General features: G+C 34.2%; 1 protein-coding gene across 2 annotated transcripts in view; it reads left to right on the top strand.

Moving 5' to 3' along the window:
* Nucleotides 1-16,171, top strand: part of ProRS-m (prolyl-tRNA synthetase 2-like protein, mitochondrial) — a 30,762-nt gene that overhangs the window by 5,647 nt on the left and 8,944 nt on the right. Inside the window, exons 3-5 of one of the 2 annotated variants that reach the window (XM_081765183.1) lie at nt 1,185-1,258; nt 12,625-12,886; nt 15,603-15,787. In XM_081765183.1, the coding sequence (XP_081621309.1) occupies nt 1,185-1,258; nt 12,625-12,886; nt 15,603-15,787 (521 nt within the window). Of the gene's footprint in view, nt 1-1,184; nt 1,263-12,624; nt 12,887-15,602; nt 15,788-16,171 lie in introns of both variants that reach the window. The other variant, XM_081765192.1, reaches the window with a different exon arrangement.

Here is a 16,171-nt window from a genome sequence, read left to right as displayed (position 1 = left end):
AACCTATCGTACTTAGAATTCTATCTTCCAGTATTTCGTATGCATGGTGTGTAACTTCTTTTCACTAGAATCCTCTCGTCTTTATTAAGGTCTTATTCCTATGAAAAACTGCAGATTTTTATGAAGGTTTATAATTTTATACTAATTCGAAGGAATCTTCTTACTTCTCATAGGCACTTTGTGAGCATATTACGATCTTAAATTTACGATTAAACGTTAATCTTTGATTAACGTAAATCGTTAATCATTAATGATTAGTTAAACTTCGATGATTACAGACTTGTTTAGTATATCGAGGATTTTTCAAAACAAAGAAATGCTTAAACATACAATATATGTAGTAAATTCATAGCGAACTTACTACGAAGTAATTTTTGACTGTTTAATCGGGTTAATTGATTGTTGATTAATCGTATGTAGCGTACCATATCAGAATTGAGGCTATATGGGATGGTGCCTACCGCTTAAAGCGGAAATTTGGGGTTTTATCCGAATTCCTCCATACCTTCATCGGGGTCAAAGCGGAGACTACGCATCCGAAGTGACAATTTGAAGTTTTATCTTAGGCATTACACTTTTAGTAGAGTTTATGACCACACTCGTTGGGAATGGGAACACCATTCAGCAGGTTACTAGGGGGGGTCCCGTAACATCTTGGATATCTAAAAACCTCTTTCTTATGTGTTATAAAACGAAAAGTCTATACACTCCAGTTGTTTTTCATGCGACAGGCATCCTATCATCTTAAATGTCTCGATTTAATTGTCCAGATACGCTCAATATGTTGCGTTATGTAACCTTATCCATCATCCTGTACTTATTTACCGACAATATATAACTGCCTTTATGTATTTTGTTCCAGAAATAAGTCAATAGTTGCAATGTTTTTGATAAAATTATAGGAAAAAGATTAAATGAACAAGATAATTAGCTCCTATTTAATGTTCTTATGATTGTATTTGTTAGCAATTCATGGTTGTCATTTTGTTAAGAACAAAATATAATTATTTATTTAAAAAAAAAAAATCAGGTACGTGTAAATTTCTTCCGGTATATATTTGTTTCTCCGCTAGCTCTCAATTTTGTGTTTATGAATCTTCTTGTAGTTGTGTTGTCCCATTGATGTTCCTTTTTTCTTTCTTCTTTTTCTTTTGTTAGTAAAATTACTGTTCTTATATTTTTAGGTAGATGGCAGACTGCTGGACCTGAACTCTATAAAGTCACTGATAGGCATTCGAGGGAATTCGTTCTAAGTCCCGTAGGTAAAGTTGGCTATTTTTGTTTTGTTTAATTACTTGGTTTATTAATGGTTGCTTTTTTTAAAAAAATGCTTATAGATCCTTTTTAATTAAAAAACACTGATATATTTCTATTTTGATAATTCCAGCAAACTAGTGTATTCCTTGAAAAACAACAAAGAATTATTAGAGTGAAATAGCAGAATGATATTTTGCTTAGTTTTGAAGAAATTTGGTTTAGGGTTCCATGGGTAGATTTAAAAAAAATCCTGGGAATTTTTCTCGAATGTTACTTTTCTGGAATGATTTTGATAACCAATCCTGTTGCCATCGGCTGCCAGACACTAATTGAAGAACGTAAACTTCACGAAAATTATTAAGTTAGTCCTGTGAAAATAATAATAATAATATCAGCAATAACGTGTAATAATCTTTGTAAAACCTGCTTTCTTCAATTAGCGTCAGTCAGTCAGTGACACTATATTAGCAGGGGCGGCTCTAGGATATTTTATACCCTAGGCGAAAAACATATCTGCGTCCCATAATCTCCTTCTCTCCCAAGCCCAAACCAAGATGAAGCCTTGTTACCAGGGTTGGACCCACCTGAAAAAGCCCACCTTAAAACCCGCCTGGGTTTTTGAGCTTTTTGTTAGTATATTGTTGGTACAACTAAGGTAATTACATTGAAAGTTATTTTTATCAGATTTTGGACTTTCCTGGGCGAATTAGATGCTTTCACGTTAAGGTGTACAACAACATAATCCTTTTATAAACTTCTGAATGCACTGAATGAATTAAAAAAAAATTAAAAATAGCTTAGCTTGAGGTAATTATAGAACAAATTAATGTATAGATTATGCTTATAGCCTGTTTGAAGTAAAATATGCAATTTTATATTTTAGAAAATACTTTCCGTGAAAAGTGTGCTCGCCGACTCAGCGACGCCGAGGGATGTTATCCCTCATCGGGTTTAAGGCCATAGGTGCCGGTACTACCAGTAAATATGTAGCGCATTAGTAAAACTATTAGTATTATTGTTTTAGTACCTTTGATGGTAACACAAGTATTCTTCAGTAAAATTTGGTTTTCCAACAACAACAGTTTAGTTCAGTTATTTGTTGCTACTCTTCAAATAAGCATTCTGCAGAATCAGCACCAGCAATAGCGTAAAAATTCTTGCCAAATTTAAAAAGCTTAATGCTCGGAGTTCCGAAGATTACGTAACTCTGACTATTTCAAATGCTGAATTCAAACCTCCTTACTAGTAGAAGTTTCGATGTACACCAAGAAAAAGCTGCATTTTCGAAGAAAGAAAATAAAACGTCGCGAAAGAAGTGCTCGGGAAATTCCCGCAATTCAACGCACAAAGCGTCGCAACTGAATAATTCAAGAATAACACTATTTATTTTACGCTGGAAGATATTGAATTTCATTTAAGACATTTACTTTATAAAATATGAATTATGTCTGTGTTAATTGTTTTAAATTAATTTTCTAGAAAGAGCCGTCTTGCAACAAGTGCTCGAGAAATTCCCGTAATTGAACGCACAAAGTATCGGAAGTGAACTCCAACCAGTGGCGGCAGTTGGACGTTAAAAGTGGAGGGGGGGGGGGGTAAGACATGATCTGAATATTTGATATCAATGTTAGTTTTCTTGGTTGCTTGTAACACTTTGTTTGACGGAAGGTTGTATAGCTATTAGGATACTGTCTTTTTCAATTAAAATACCGTATATCTTCTTTCATATTTTATTAAGTAAATTGACAAGAGCAACGCAAGTAGATACTAGCCCTTTGTATTCTTAAACAACAATGGTGTAAGACGAGATTTGATTCCTTGCTCATGAATATCTGTCTGGAAAATTGTGTGATCAGATTAGGGGCCTATTTAATAACAAATTTGCAAAACAGATAAACAGAAAGGATAATATTAATTAAATGATCATACTAATGAATAATGACGCTTGTTTTGCAAAATTATATTGAAACTGGAAATTAATGAACAACTTATATTTTTAATTCCACGCATGCTATTATATGTGTTATTACTCTTAGAATGATAGTGAACACTACAAGCATATGCTACGACGTTTAAAGAAATACTTTAGCAGGTTCCCGAAACATGTTCGCTGCCATTAAGTATAGTTTTCACTTTCTTGGAATATATCAAAACTCAGCAATACTTAGTCACTCCACATTTCAGTTTTTCAAAATAATCCTAAAACCTAGAATTATGCTGAATTTACTAACTTTTATCTGTATATACAAAACTATATATGTACACCCCTAAACTTGTATATTACACTGCAAAATTAATATTCCTTACTGAGCTCCTTCGTGGCTAAGCGGTTAGCGTACACGTCTTTGACGTGGGAGACCCGGGCTCGATTCCCGGGGGAGCTCACGTGGTTCGGACTCCACGTTGATCATTAAGTCCACGTCTCATATAACTTCGCTGCTGAACTGGATATTAAACTGAAAAAAATCAAATCAAAATATTCCTTATTATTAGAAAGAAGAAAATACGTTTTAGAAACTGTCGATTTTTGTGCAATTAAAGAATAACTTGTGAAGGACTTCTTTTCTTGCGAAATGTTATTTCAATTAGTTCCAGAGCGGCTGACTAACATATCGAGCCCTTGCAAGAATAAATGAAAGTACGCTCGAATTGTGGCGCTCCAATAGGTTAATTTTTGGGCCATTTTTAGTAGCAATTCAAACTCAATTCCTGTAGCTTTCTTAATTCCACGGGAAGACAACCAATACGTATTCATGGAACGACAAATATTTTATGGCACCATTTTTATTCTATGAACGAATAATACATACAAAACTTTATATTTGCAAATGAAACTATAAACGTTAATGGGTAATTTCAAAAGGTGGGAAGAACTGCCCCCCCCCCCCTAATCGCCGCCCATGACTCCTACAATAAAACTGTTTATTTTACACTGGAAAATATTTATGTCGTATAAGACATTTTGAAACATTTATTTTATAAAACACGAATTATATATCTTTGTTTTAAATTAATACATTTTGTGTTCATATTTGGCAAACGTCACTGAGGCTCCTGGGATGATTCGATCTACATATGGTCTTTCGTCTGTCTGTACCACACATACTACAGGGTATCATTTTCGGTCTTTTAAGTTTAAATTTTCAGGGTACAAGCACGATATACACTAAATTTCCTGTATAGATTTTGGCGGCATGCCAACGTAAAATTTCAAAATGGCGGCCATTCTTTTTTCAAAATAGCGGATATCCACGCTACAAAGAGCAATTTTTGGTCTTTTAAGTTGACATGTTCAGAGTAGAAGCACGAGACACTCTAAATTAGCTGTATATACTCTGGCAGCGATCTAACGTAAAATTTCAAAATGGCGGCCGTTTTTTCAAAACTGCAGTGAATAGAAAATTGTTGTGACAATTGTGATAAGTTGTGACAATGATATTCTTGAAATATAAATCACATTTTAACACTTTTACCCCCAAAACATTGAAATATTTCGAAAAAACCCAATTAAACCCGAAAAAAACCAATTAAACCCGAAAATACCCGAAAAACCCACATGGGCCCAGGTGGGTTGGGCTATTGTAAAAAAATCCGGGTTTTTTCAAACCCTGCTTGTTACCCCTGACATTTTCATTACATCATCAAATTGTTACCATTTGTTAAAGCATTAAATAAAATTTACTCCCAATGCCTCTTTCTACGGTATTAATAAGTAATCTATTAGCCAATTATTTTTAAAACATTTGTATTGCTGTGGCATTTGGAATGAAACTTTACTAATGACCAATTCCATTTCAAATCGTCCAGGCAAACCACAATTGGTCCCCATCATAGTCTCAGATTTCATTTATTTTTTTAATATGGGATCTACATGCAATATTATTAGACCCATATTTTTTCTTTTTGCTGAAAAAAAAATTTTCCTTCGATATACAGCCTTCCAAAATGGCCGCCCTCCTCTCGGATTGCTCGAAAAACTGAAAAACATGTCAAATTAAAAGTTTTGTTGTAGAGAAACGAGTGTACTTAGTAACGTAATCGCAATAGCAGGAAGAGTATAAAGTTGTATGTTTCGTTGGAGGGCCAAAATTCGTCTATTGGTCCAATAGGAATCGCGCAATTCACTCGCAATGTTGCCAACTTTGATGAAATTTTTGCTAACTTCAAACATTTTTTTTTCTGTCCTCACGAGCAATATCAATTATCTGCTTCTAGCATCGAAATCTACTCCATAAGGTCTCTTGAAAATGTAAAGGACTTACGTTTCTGATTATTACATCCCACGTTATAGCATGATGAAAAGCTGAAAATTGCATTAAGACGCCATGTTTGGACGCCATTTTCTCAAAAACCCCACCTTTTAAAAATCTGAATTTTTTACATGTATTGGAGAAGTACCTAAGTATTTAAAATCCGTTAACCGTTCATGCGGCTGCAGCCCCTAACATTCACAATTAATTATTGAAATTTCGATTTTTGTACTTGCAATGTAAATATTTCCTATGGGCATTTATGTCCTATACCCAAGGCGATTTGAAAGGGAGTATGAAAATTTTGAGAGTAGAATCCTGACATCAAATCCAGTAGAAAAGTTCCTATAAACATGAGTCGAATTCCGCTTCGTTTTCGAGTTACAGGGTTTCCAACTCGGGATCCAAAATCGGTTCGGGACAATAGAAAATGAAATATATATTTCGCGTTAAATCAGAAACTGTGTGTTAAAGCTTTGATAAAGTTCAGAAAGTTGATTTGTATCAATATGATGATTTTTACGTGCGTTGCAATTCAGTTGGCAGTGTTGCCAACTTGCTAGAACTTTTATTTGTTTCCAAAAGACACTACGTGGATTTTATTTGATATTTGGTATTCATTAATGATTGCCAGCATCACATGAAGCATAATTTTCCCCACATTACCACAGTTTTCGAAAACTTACATGTATTTCATTAAAAGGTTTATCTCATGCGTTATTGATAGTTTGCAACATTACGTGTGAATTTCACTTGATGTATGCCATCATTAGTAAAACCAAAATGTCGAATAAAAACTACGTCTGTGTAAGTTGTAATAATAATAATAAAATAATAATAATAATAATAATAATAATAATAATAATAAAGATGAAGAAGAAAAATATTTTTTATTATCGCAAAACCTCTCGTAACTCCACGCATCAAGTTCGAACTTAATCAAGAAGTTCTGCTACAACCACGAAATAGTTTATTAAGAGATTCGGTGTCGTGAACATCGTCCTAGTGTTTTCTGGAACCATGAAAATTGTTTTCACTGGTAACATGACATTGTAGTGCACTAGTTACAGTGTTTATGTGAATAACAATGGGGAAGTCCTACACAGAGAAAAATCCGTTCTCCGTACAGCAGTATATTGTACAAATGTACGGTATCCTCTTGCTTACTATAGAAATCAGTACGGAGTATACGTTATCCGTATGCTACATAGGCACTGCCCTTAGATGTTACATCATGCTGTTGCAGGATGTCTGACATCTAACAGTTTTCCGTATATCACATGTATATACTTATGTTACTTTCGCCAGCTATATGTTATATACGTCCATTTGTATCTGAGATTCTGAGCACCTACATTATTTCATACAGAAAGTACGTATAGATGGAACACTTATACAGAAAGTATTATAAAACATGCATTTTCAGTTATACGTCTGCTGTACGTTGTCCAAAAAATACAGGAATTACGCATGTAACCTATCTTTTTAAGTTACCACCTACAATTTTTTTCTCAGTGTATTACAGTAAGGACCGTATTAAATGTGTTGATGATTCTAAAAGGCATAAGATAATTGTGTACAGAAAGAATTCTTGACAAACATTTTATCTTGCGGTAAAATATATGTATTGCGTCCAGCGCGTCTGCCAAAACGTAGTATTAGGAGAGGATGATTATTCGTGTAAAGGGTGCTTTGAATATTTACCGTGAACAACGTGAATGTGTGTGATATATTGGTGATCACGAAAGAAGATGTAAATATGAAATTATGCACCAGCAAGATAAAGAATTTGTTCCTCTGAATGTAGATTTGGAAACCATTAACCATAACATGTTAAACATGAATGTGTCCCTATTAAAACGGCCGTTATCGGTGAAACCTAGACTACGGTGAAGGATTCACATCTCAAAATTTTTCATACTGCCTTTCAAATCGCCTTGTGTACAAGACACAAATAATTATCCTCCCCTAATAATACGTTTGGGCTGACACGCTGTACGCAATCCATATATTTTACCGCAAGATAATTTTTTTGTCTAGAATTCCTTCTGTGCACAATCACCTTACGGCCTTTAGCATAATCAACACATTTAATACGGTCCTTACTGTAATAGGACTTCCCCATTGTTATTCACACAAACACTTAACTAGTGCACTACAATGTCATGCTACCAGTGTAAACAATTTTTCATGGTTTCAGAGAACACTAGGACGATGTTCACGACACCGAATCACACAAACTATCAATAACGCACGAGATAAAACCTTTTAATGAAATACATGTAAGTTTTCGAAAACTGTGGTGATGTGAGGGAAAATTGTGCTTCGTATGATGTTGGCAATCATTAATGAATACCAAATATCAAATAAAATCCACGTAGTATCATTTGGAAACAAATAAAAGTTCTAGCAAGTTGGCAACACTGCCAACTGAATTGCAACGCACGTAAAAATCATCATATTGATACAAATCAACTTTCTGAACTTTATCAAACTTTAACACACAGTCTCTGATTTAACGCGAAATATATATTTCATTTTCTATTGTCCCGAACCGATTTTGGATCCCGAGTTGGAAACCCTGTAACTCGAAAAGGAAGCGAAATTCGACTCATGTTTATAGGAACTTTTCTACTGGATTTGATGTCAGGATTCTACTCTCAAAATTTTCATACTCCCTTTCAAATCGCCTTGGGTATAGGACATAAATGCCCATAGGAAATATTTACATTGCAAGTACAAAAATCGAAATTTCAATAATTAATTGTGAATGTTAGGGGCTGCAGCCGCATGAATGGTTAACGGATTTTAAATACTTAGGTACTTCTCCAATACATGTAAAAAATTCAGATTTTTAAAAGGTGGGGTTTTTGAGAAAATGGCGTCCAAACATGGCATCTTAATGCAATTTTCAGCTTTTCATCATGCTATAACGTGGGATGTAATAATCAGAAACGTAAGTCCTTTACATTTTCAAGAGACCTTATGGAGTAGATTTCGATGCTAGAAGCAGATGGTTGATATTGCTCGTGAGGACAGAAAAAAAATGTTTGAAGTTAGCAAAAATTTCATCAAAGTTGGCAACATTGCGAGTGAATTGCGCGATTCCTATTGGACCAATAGACGAATTTTGGCCCTCCAACGAAACATACAACTTTATACTCTTCCTGCTATTGCGATTACGTTACTAAGTACACTCGTTTCTCTACAATAAAATTTTTAATTTGACATGTTTTTCAGTTTTTCGAGTAATCTGAGAGGAGGGCGGCCATTTTGGAAGAAAAAATTTTTTTTCAGCAAAAAGAAAAAATATGGATCTAATAATTTTGTATGTAGTTTCTTATTTTAAAAAATGAACTAAATCTGAGACAGTCGTGTTGACCACCCTGGACGATTTGAAATGGAATCACTCTAATATAACCACAGGGCAACAGAAAATAAAAGTTTTATTGTAATGTAAACCATGTCGATAAATATAAAACAAAAAATGATTGTAATTCTTTCTAAAAAGATTCCATAGAAAACGTGATTACTGACTGTAATGTGTCTAAAAATTTAATTTTTGCCTGTTTAACAAAGTTAAAAGAGGTATATTATGTGTGAACAATTCATATGTTAATAATTAGTCTAAACTAGTAATAGGAAGTTTATACTTATATATAATTTTTGATTGGAGTAGCTTTTTCTACATTCAACATATATTACAGAAAAATCAGTTTTGTTTTCACCAATGTAAAAAACATTTAATTTCAATACTTGTTTTCTCTTAATATGGCGGGGAAAATAATATAACTTGACTTAACATTGTTTTCTGTTTTTGAGGGGGGAGAAAGAATTGTAGTGGAATTATTTTTCTTTCAGCTGACTTGTTAAAGACGTCACGGTAGTCGAATGTGAGCTGGAGTGCAAAGTTGTCAAACTGAATAATTGTTTTTTATTTCATTTATTTACTTCAACAAGTACTCTCAGATACAGCATAACTTGTTCTGTTTACACAGGAAAACATAACAAACAAGTATTAACAATAGAAAAAGACAAAGCAAATATGAAATTTCTTAATTCATTTTTTGTTATTTTGAATTTGTGTAGTTATTATGTCAAAAGCTGACAATGTGAGTAGCTTAAAACATGTCCACGGGTCAGTTATCTGATTATATAAATTAGGTGCTCCGTGAAAGAATCTTTGAACAATCGACAGTCTAGAGCGGGAAAGGTGTTTGATGCTACGCGGGTAGAAATATGAAGAGATAATTCTTGAAGTAGGGCTTCAGACTTTAAGTTTCCATTGACTACTTTATGTAGATATTTTAAGTCAGTGACATTTCTGCGAGCATCCAGAGTCTGGATATTCAGATAATACAGGAGATATTCTTTAGTCATAGAATGGATACTGAGAACACCGAAACATACTATGGCTAGATATGTGTTCCTCCGCTCCATATAGGTAAGCTAATTGATCTTGGGTGATCCCACTTTTCATTAACTTCCTCCTCTTAAATCTGTAGGGCACTAGTGCACGTACGTTTTGGTTAATGTTGATAAACCGCACGTAAAAAAAAAAAAAAAAAAAAAAAAAAAAAAAAAAAAAAAAAAAAAACCTGACATTGCGCCCCTAAGTGCTTCCGCCCTAGGCAGCCGCCTAGGTTGTCTATATAGACGAGCCGACCCTGTGTATTAGAAAGAAGTAACCATCCGATAAGAATTTTCAGGCTACATAAAAAAGGTTAGTGGTGGTTAATGCTAACAAAAATGTGCTAGACTTCATTTGTGTTAAAGTACAGAATGTAAATAGTTACAATTATGTTGTTTAAAGTAAAACTTCACATAAACTTCAAGAGTTAAATTCAGCTTTCTTTTTCAAGAGTAAAAGGGCAGATGAGGCAGGTTCAAAACAGTTAAGTTCAGGTAATTCTGGCATAATTTCATTGCTGCTTTTTCCAGAATTCAAAAGACCGAGAGCATACTTTTGAATTCTGTTCCCGTACTAAAGACATAATACTAGTTGGCAACGTTTCGTTTTTCTGTCTAACACTTATGAAGGTTTCCAGTTTTTATTCGGTATATTTTGTATTATTATGTCTCTGTGTAGTCCTGACTGACTGACTCACTCTCTGACCAACTTCCAGCCCAAACCTCTTAAGCTGGAAACTTGAAATTTGGACAGGACATAAGATCTATGAAGTAAGGTACCCTTAAGAAAGGAATTTTTTTAGGAATTAAGACAGTTTGAAGGGAGATAGTTATGTATTATAATGTCCATATCTCTGAAGCGGTTAGAGACATGAAATTTGGTATATGGGTTTCCCGTTTAAAATAAGATACGTGTTTCAGCGTTTTTTGATATTTGTCCTACAAGAGAAGCAAATGAGGTGAGAAGGGAAATGGCCGAAGATTACAATTATTATAATATAGGATCCATAATTCAGAGTCTTTTTAAGATTACAGACATAAAATTTGATATTTGGACTTCTTCCTTAAAATAGTTAGACAACTTGTTTAAGTGTTTTTTGATATTTAACTTAGAAGGGAAGAAAATGGTGTGGACAGGAAAAAAAGACTTAAATTACAATTGTTATAATAAGATGTCAATGTCTCGAAATCCCGTAACGTTCCCTTGCAAATATCATTTCTTTGCTTGTGTCTGAAACTAAGTCTCCGCAGCATGTTGGACGTCATGAATGTCCTTAAACTGATATCCCTTGAGGGTATTACTTCAAATTTAAAAGTAAATGATAAGTAATTAAAGGAAGCCAGGCTAGGCGAATAGGGAAGACCAGTTGACCAGTTGGAATTCCAGGGTGTTCAATTTTGGCAGTCACAAAATGGGACGTGTGAGCTGGGCAGTTGTGTAGAATAAAATTCCCTTTGGAGAACTTTTCGCAGCCTTTTACCTTAATTACTTCGTGCAGCTGGGAAGGTAGGTTACCATAATATCGTGGAAGTACTAGGGTTCCGAGGTAGACAATCCACTAACAAACTTTGTCCCAGAAAATTGAAGCCACAACTTCTTTGCTGATTCCTGGGTACAGAACTTCTCTGACCGCAGAGACCTGGAGTAGCTCCACTCCACTGACTAATCCTTGGTCTCAGAATCATAGATATGGAGCCAAATTGGGTCAAAACTGCCTTGGATACTTTCAATTCATGTCTTCTAGTCTGTTCAGACATTACGGCACTCACTTTGCTGAAAGTTTGCTCGTGTCAAGTATACTGCTGATAATTAACTCAACACACTCCCATGAGTTTTTTTCTTTCTTTTCCTTCCTGATATTCGCATGTTCTCAAGAATCAGTTCATGGGCAGCATCACATATTGGCGGGTCGGTTGAGGTGGAAGAGTGACTACTGCAAGGCTCATCTTCAATGGTAAAATGCCAGTATTAAAACGAACTGTTGCAGTTTTGATGGTGCTGCAGGAAGAACACTGCTCCCCCAATGTTTGTGACATTTCAGTGTGAATGTACATGATCCTACATTCAAGGTAGGACGGGAGGGAGCGAAGTGGCAAAGTCATGAACTTTTCAGCACTTCTTAGTTATAACCTCGTTTGTCTGTGTACGGCCTGGGGACCAGACGAGCGGACCGATAGTTACCAAATTTTGGTCACAGGTAACTTGGTTCAGGCCCCAGACCAAGACGAATCGTTTTTGTTTTTTTTTTCTTTCTTCAAAATTCGAACCTGGGCCATTTAAGGAGGCGTTTACCAGGACATGTAAAAGTAGTAGAAAATGACTAATATTAGTGTCAAATCCATAGTTTTCGCGATTGCTGATATAAATGGTGATACTCCCATAGGCGTTGACTCCCAAATACAGCTCTCATGCGAAGAATGGGTATATCATCTAGTATATAAATAAAATACCAATTGGTTGTTGTATTTTAAGTTTTTTTTTTTAAATAAAATCTTGCTGGCATAAAATAGAAATAAAGTAAAATAAATTGAAATAAGATTCCTAAGAAAAGTGTGTGGTATAAACTGTTACTGTACAGATAATGAAGAGCTTTATTTATTTTATTTTTCTTATTCCTCTGCCAATATTCGAAAGAGAGAAAAGAAAATTAATACCCTTGAATTATTAAATTTATCGTTCTGATATTCTTTTTTATATCTTTTTCAGACCCATGAAGAAGCTATTACCGAGCTAATTGCGTCAATATCGCCTATTTCATACAAACAGCTCCCTTTACATTTCTATCAAATTACGTGGAAATTTAGGGATGAGATGAGGCCTCGATTCGGATTGCTGCGTGGGAAGGAGTTCCTAATGAAAGACCTGTATACATTCGATGAATCTCTTGACAGTGCTAAGGTTACTTATCATTCCGTGTGCAGAGCGTATGATAGGATATTCAAGACGTTAGGAGTTAGGTATGTTAAAGGTGGGTGCAAAACGTGTTGCGTTCCGAGTTTAAGATATTATTTGATGTTGTCATAAGTACTGTCATAAGGCTTTCCATGAAGTGGACGTAGATGCGAACAGTATTATGAACACAAAACGCTAGTCATTATTTCAATGTTCAACTTTGACTTGCACATAGGCATTAAGTTTCTGTCATTTAATTGTTGTCATAAGCTAATAGTATAAAATAAATTTAACATGCTTTTCTCGAGACAGGAACGTCAGGATCTCAGTACTCTGCTCCAGACTTCGAATTTAGTCATTTTCACCATTTTAGTGTCGGTTCGTATTTCAGTTGATTCAGTGCATACTTTCTCCTTACGAAAATATATCTTGTAAAGAATCTTTCAAATCCATTGAAGGTTTATATCTTCTATCTTATGAAAATCATATTATCTTTAAATTATAGACAATGAACCCAATTATAACGAAGTTATTGGCACAGAACTTTGTTCTAAGGAGAAATACTTCCTGAACACATTAGACCTTTAACTGAAATTTTGCCTTTTCAGCACTCTTATCCTTTTCCTAGACTATGCTCCAGCCAAAGACAGTTAGTCTTACAGAAAGAATGAAAACATTTAGGAATTAAAATGAATGAATAATCTGGTAAAATCCCCCTCCCCCCGAATATACAAAACCGTAACTGGTACATTCAGGGTTTTATTGTTAGTGTAGTAGATAGCACTGGGTATCGTCCATTACCAGTTCTTCATCCTGGTGAAACCCCTGCTACTGTCTCGTAAATTGCAAATTGACGAAACAAACCTGTACTTATTTAAAAAGCAGGAAGTTTTGATCAGTGAAAAGATTAAAAAAAAAAAAAAAAAAAAAATGAAGTAAAATGTATTCTTACCCTCTTCATATACCCTTGGTCTATTTGTCCAATATACCACAATATGTTAATGAGCTAAGTTACTTTCTGAAGGAAATTATTTTCTGGGAAAAATGTGTGCAGAAAGAGCTTTCCGGGAATTCGTGCCTCACATTTCTATGTTGACGGAATTAAGAGTCTTGAGGATTTAAGACAGAAATGTGTCTTAAGCACACGAAGCACAGGTCTTAAGCCGTGTAGCAGACGAAGACAATTTTGAATGTAGTAAGTAGTATATGCTCAATGCGTTATAAGAGCTCCCTCGTGGCTAAGCGGTTAGCGTACAGACCTTTGGCGTGGGAGAGGGCGGGTTTGTCTCCCAGCAGGAGCTCATGTTGTTCGAATTCCACGTTAAGCTGTAGGTTCACCTCTCATGTAACCTCTCTGCTGAAAGGGCCGCTAAACTGAAAATTAAATCAAATCAGTGCATTATAAAAAAGACTGCAGTAAAGGATATAAAGTATTTCCAAACAATCTTAAAATCATAGTAATCTTAAAATACACGATACTTATACAATAACTTTTACTGAACGATCCTTTATCATAAAAAAATGAACAATCATTAAAAAAAAAATCGTAAACGATTGGTAGAATTTTTGAGAATGTATAGATGTAAATCACATCTACAAATAACACGAAAAGGCTATTTATGAATTCGAGTTTAATATAAGTGAGTTAAATAACTAAATATAAAACAGTGTCGGACTTTAAAGAACATAAGAAATAACTTGTTTTCTTCAAAGACAAACAACAGAATAACGAGAAGAAAAAATATGAAAATAGTTATATTACCTTTATTAATTACCCTTTCGTGAAATTCTTTATGTATACTTTAGTATCCTGTCTGCTTTAAATAGCAGAACACAAGAATCAAATCAAAATCCTAATCGTAGGTATTAAATATTTGAAAAGTAATTGCCTTAAAAATAACTATCTAATTTTACGTAAATTTCCTCTTTCACATTTCAATGCAAATATATTATATTTTCATATTTGAAGTGTTGTACAGGAATGACTGATAATATCTATTATTATTATTATTATTATTATTATTATTATTATTATTATTATTATTATTATTATTATTATTATTATTATTATTATTATTATTATTATTATTATTATTGTTGTTGTTGTTGTTGTTGTTGTTGTTCTTCTTCTTCTTCTTCTTCTTCTTCTTCTTCTTCTTCTTCTTCTAATTTCGGTATAGTGTGTATTCACTATTGCCACTTTATGTCTGAAATATAGAAGGTTGCTATACGTTTAGGAACTGGCATCTCTGTTTGGCAGTAGAACGATTAGGGAAGCTCACTTAGATACTGCACACGTATAGAAGTACACAAGTATGCAGTTTTAAGGATTGCTTGCTACATGAAACTAGAATATAGTAATTTTTACTTATAATTTTATTTACCTTCATATTTACATTTCTTTAGTACCAAAAATATCCTGTAAGAACTTGAATAGCTGTGCAAGTTTTATCGAAACTGGAAATGGTGAGATAAGTTTCATTTTGCTGTTGAAGTAGACAGTTCTCGTATTTACAGTGAGTTTCCAGTTCGAATTTTATTTTCTTAAGCACTGGGTTTAAGTACTCAATATGTAATATGTATATTCATTCATAGACCATGTAAATTTATAGATAATAACAGTGGGTCGGTAGGGGTTTCTCGGAGTTTTCCCATCGTCTTCTGTTTTTTCATGTCAACAGTTCTTCTGTTGTTATTCACTTGCATTGATTCTTCGTCTCGTTTAACTTGTAGGCCACTGTTGCAGAACGTTAAATTAGAGGTTTTATTTAATTTTTCTCCTTATTTTTCAGTGGTTGGAGACACAGGAGCTATTGGTGGCGTATTGTCTCATGAGTACCACATCCCAGCTGATATAGGCGAAGATGAACTTCAGCTCTGTGAATCTTGTGGCTGGGGAAGTAACAAAAGTGTGATGAATTGCAATGAATGCCCAGAATGTAAAAGTCAGAAGTTGAATAGCAAGCAGGGAATTGAGGTAATAAATAGAATAAGTTCGTAAGTATACTACACCTGATAATATGTCAAATGACAAAAGAGACAAGTAAAAATTCTTGTCAGTAGGAATTCTTCATGTTCTCAAAATTTGGGAAAATTTGTCGTGTACTATCTATTGTTTGGACAAAACGGTACACATAAATAAGATATGCGGTAGATTAACATTGTGAAGGAACGACGGAAATACGAGCGAGGAAAATACATTTCTTTGTTCTTTTAATTTATACATATATAAAGCAAGCATGCAATGTTCATTTTTTGTTAGTGAGATTCCAGTACATTTTCAGAAAATCTTGTAACATGCTTTGTTAAATGCCCGTGGAAGATTTGGTTCAATTATCCTTTTTTCAGGCCTCGCAACCCA

Source organism: Thermobia domestica, chromosome 1 (genome assembly GCF_964235325.1).
Source record: "Thermobia domestica chromosome 1, izTheDome1.hap1.1, whole genome shotgun sequence".
In the NCBI taxonomy this organism is placed as follows: Eukaryota; Metazoa; Arthropoda; class Insecta; order Zygentoma; family Lepismatidae; genus Thermobia; species Thermobia domestica.
Note: the sequence above shows the minus strand (reverse complement) of the source record. Positions and strands in the feature narration are given on the sequence as shown.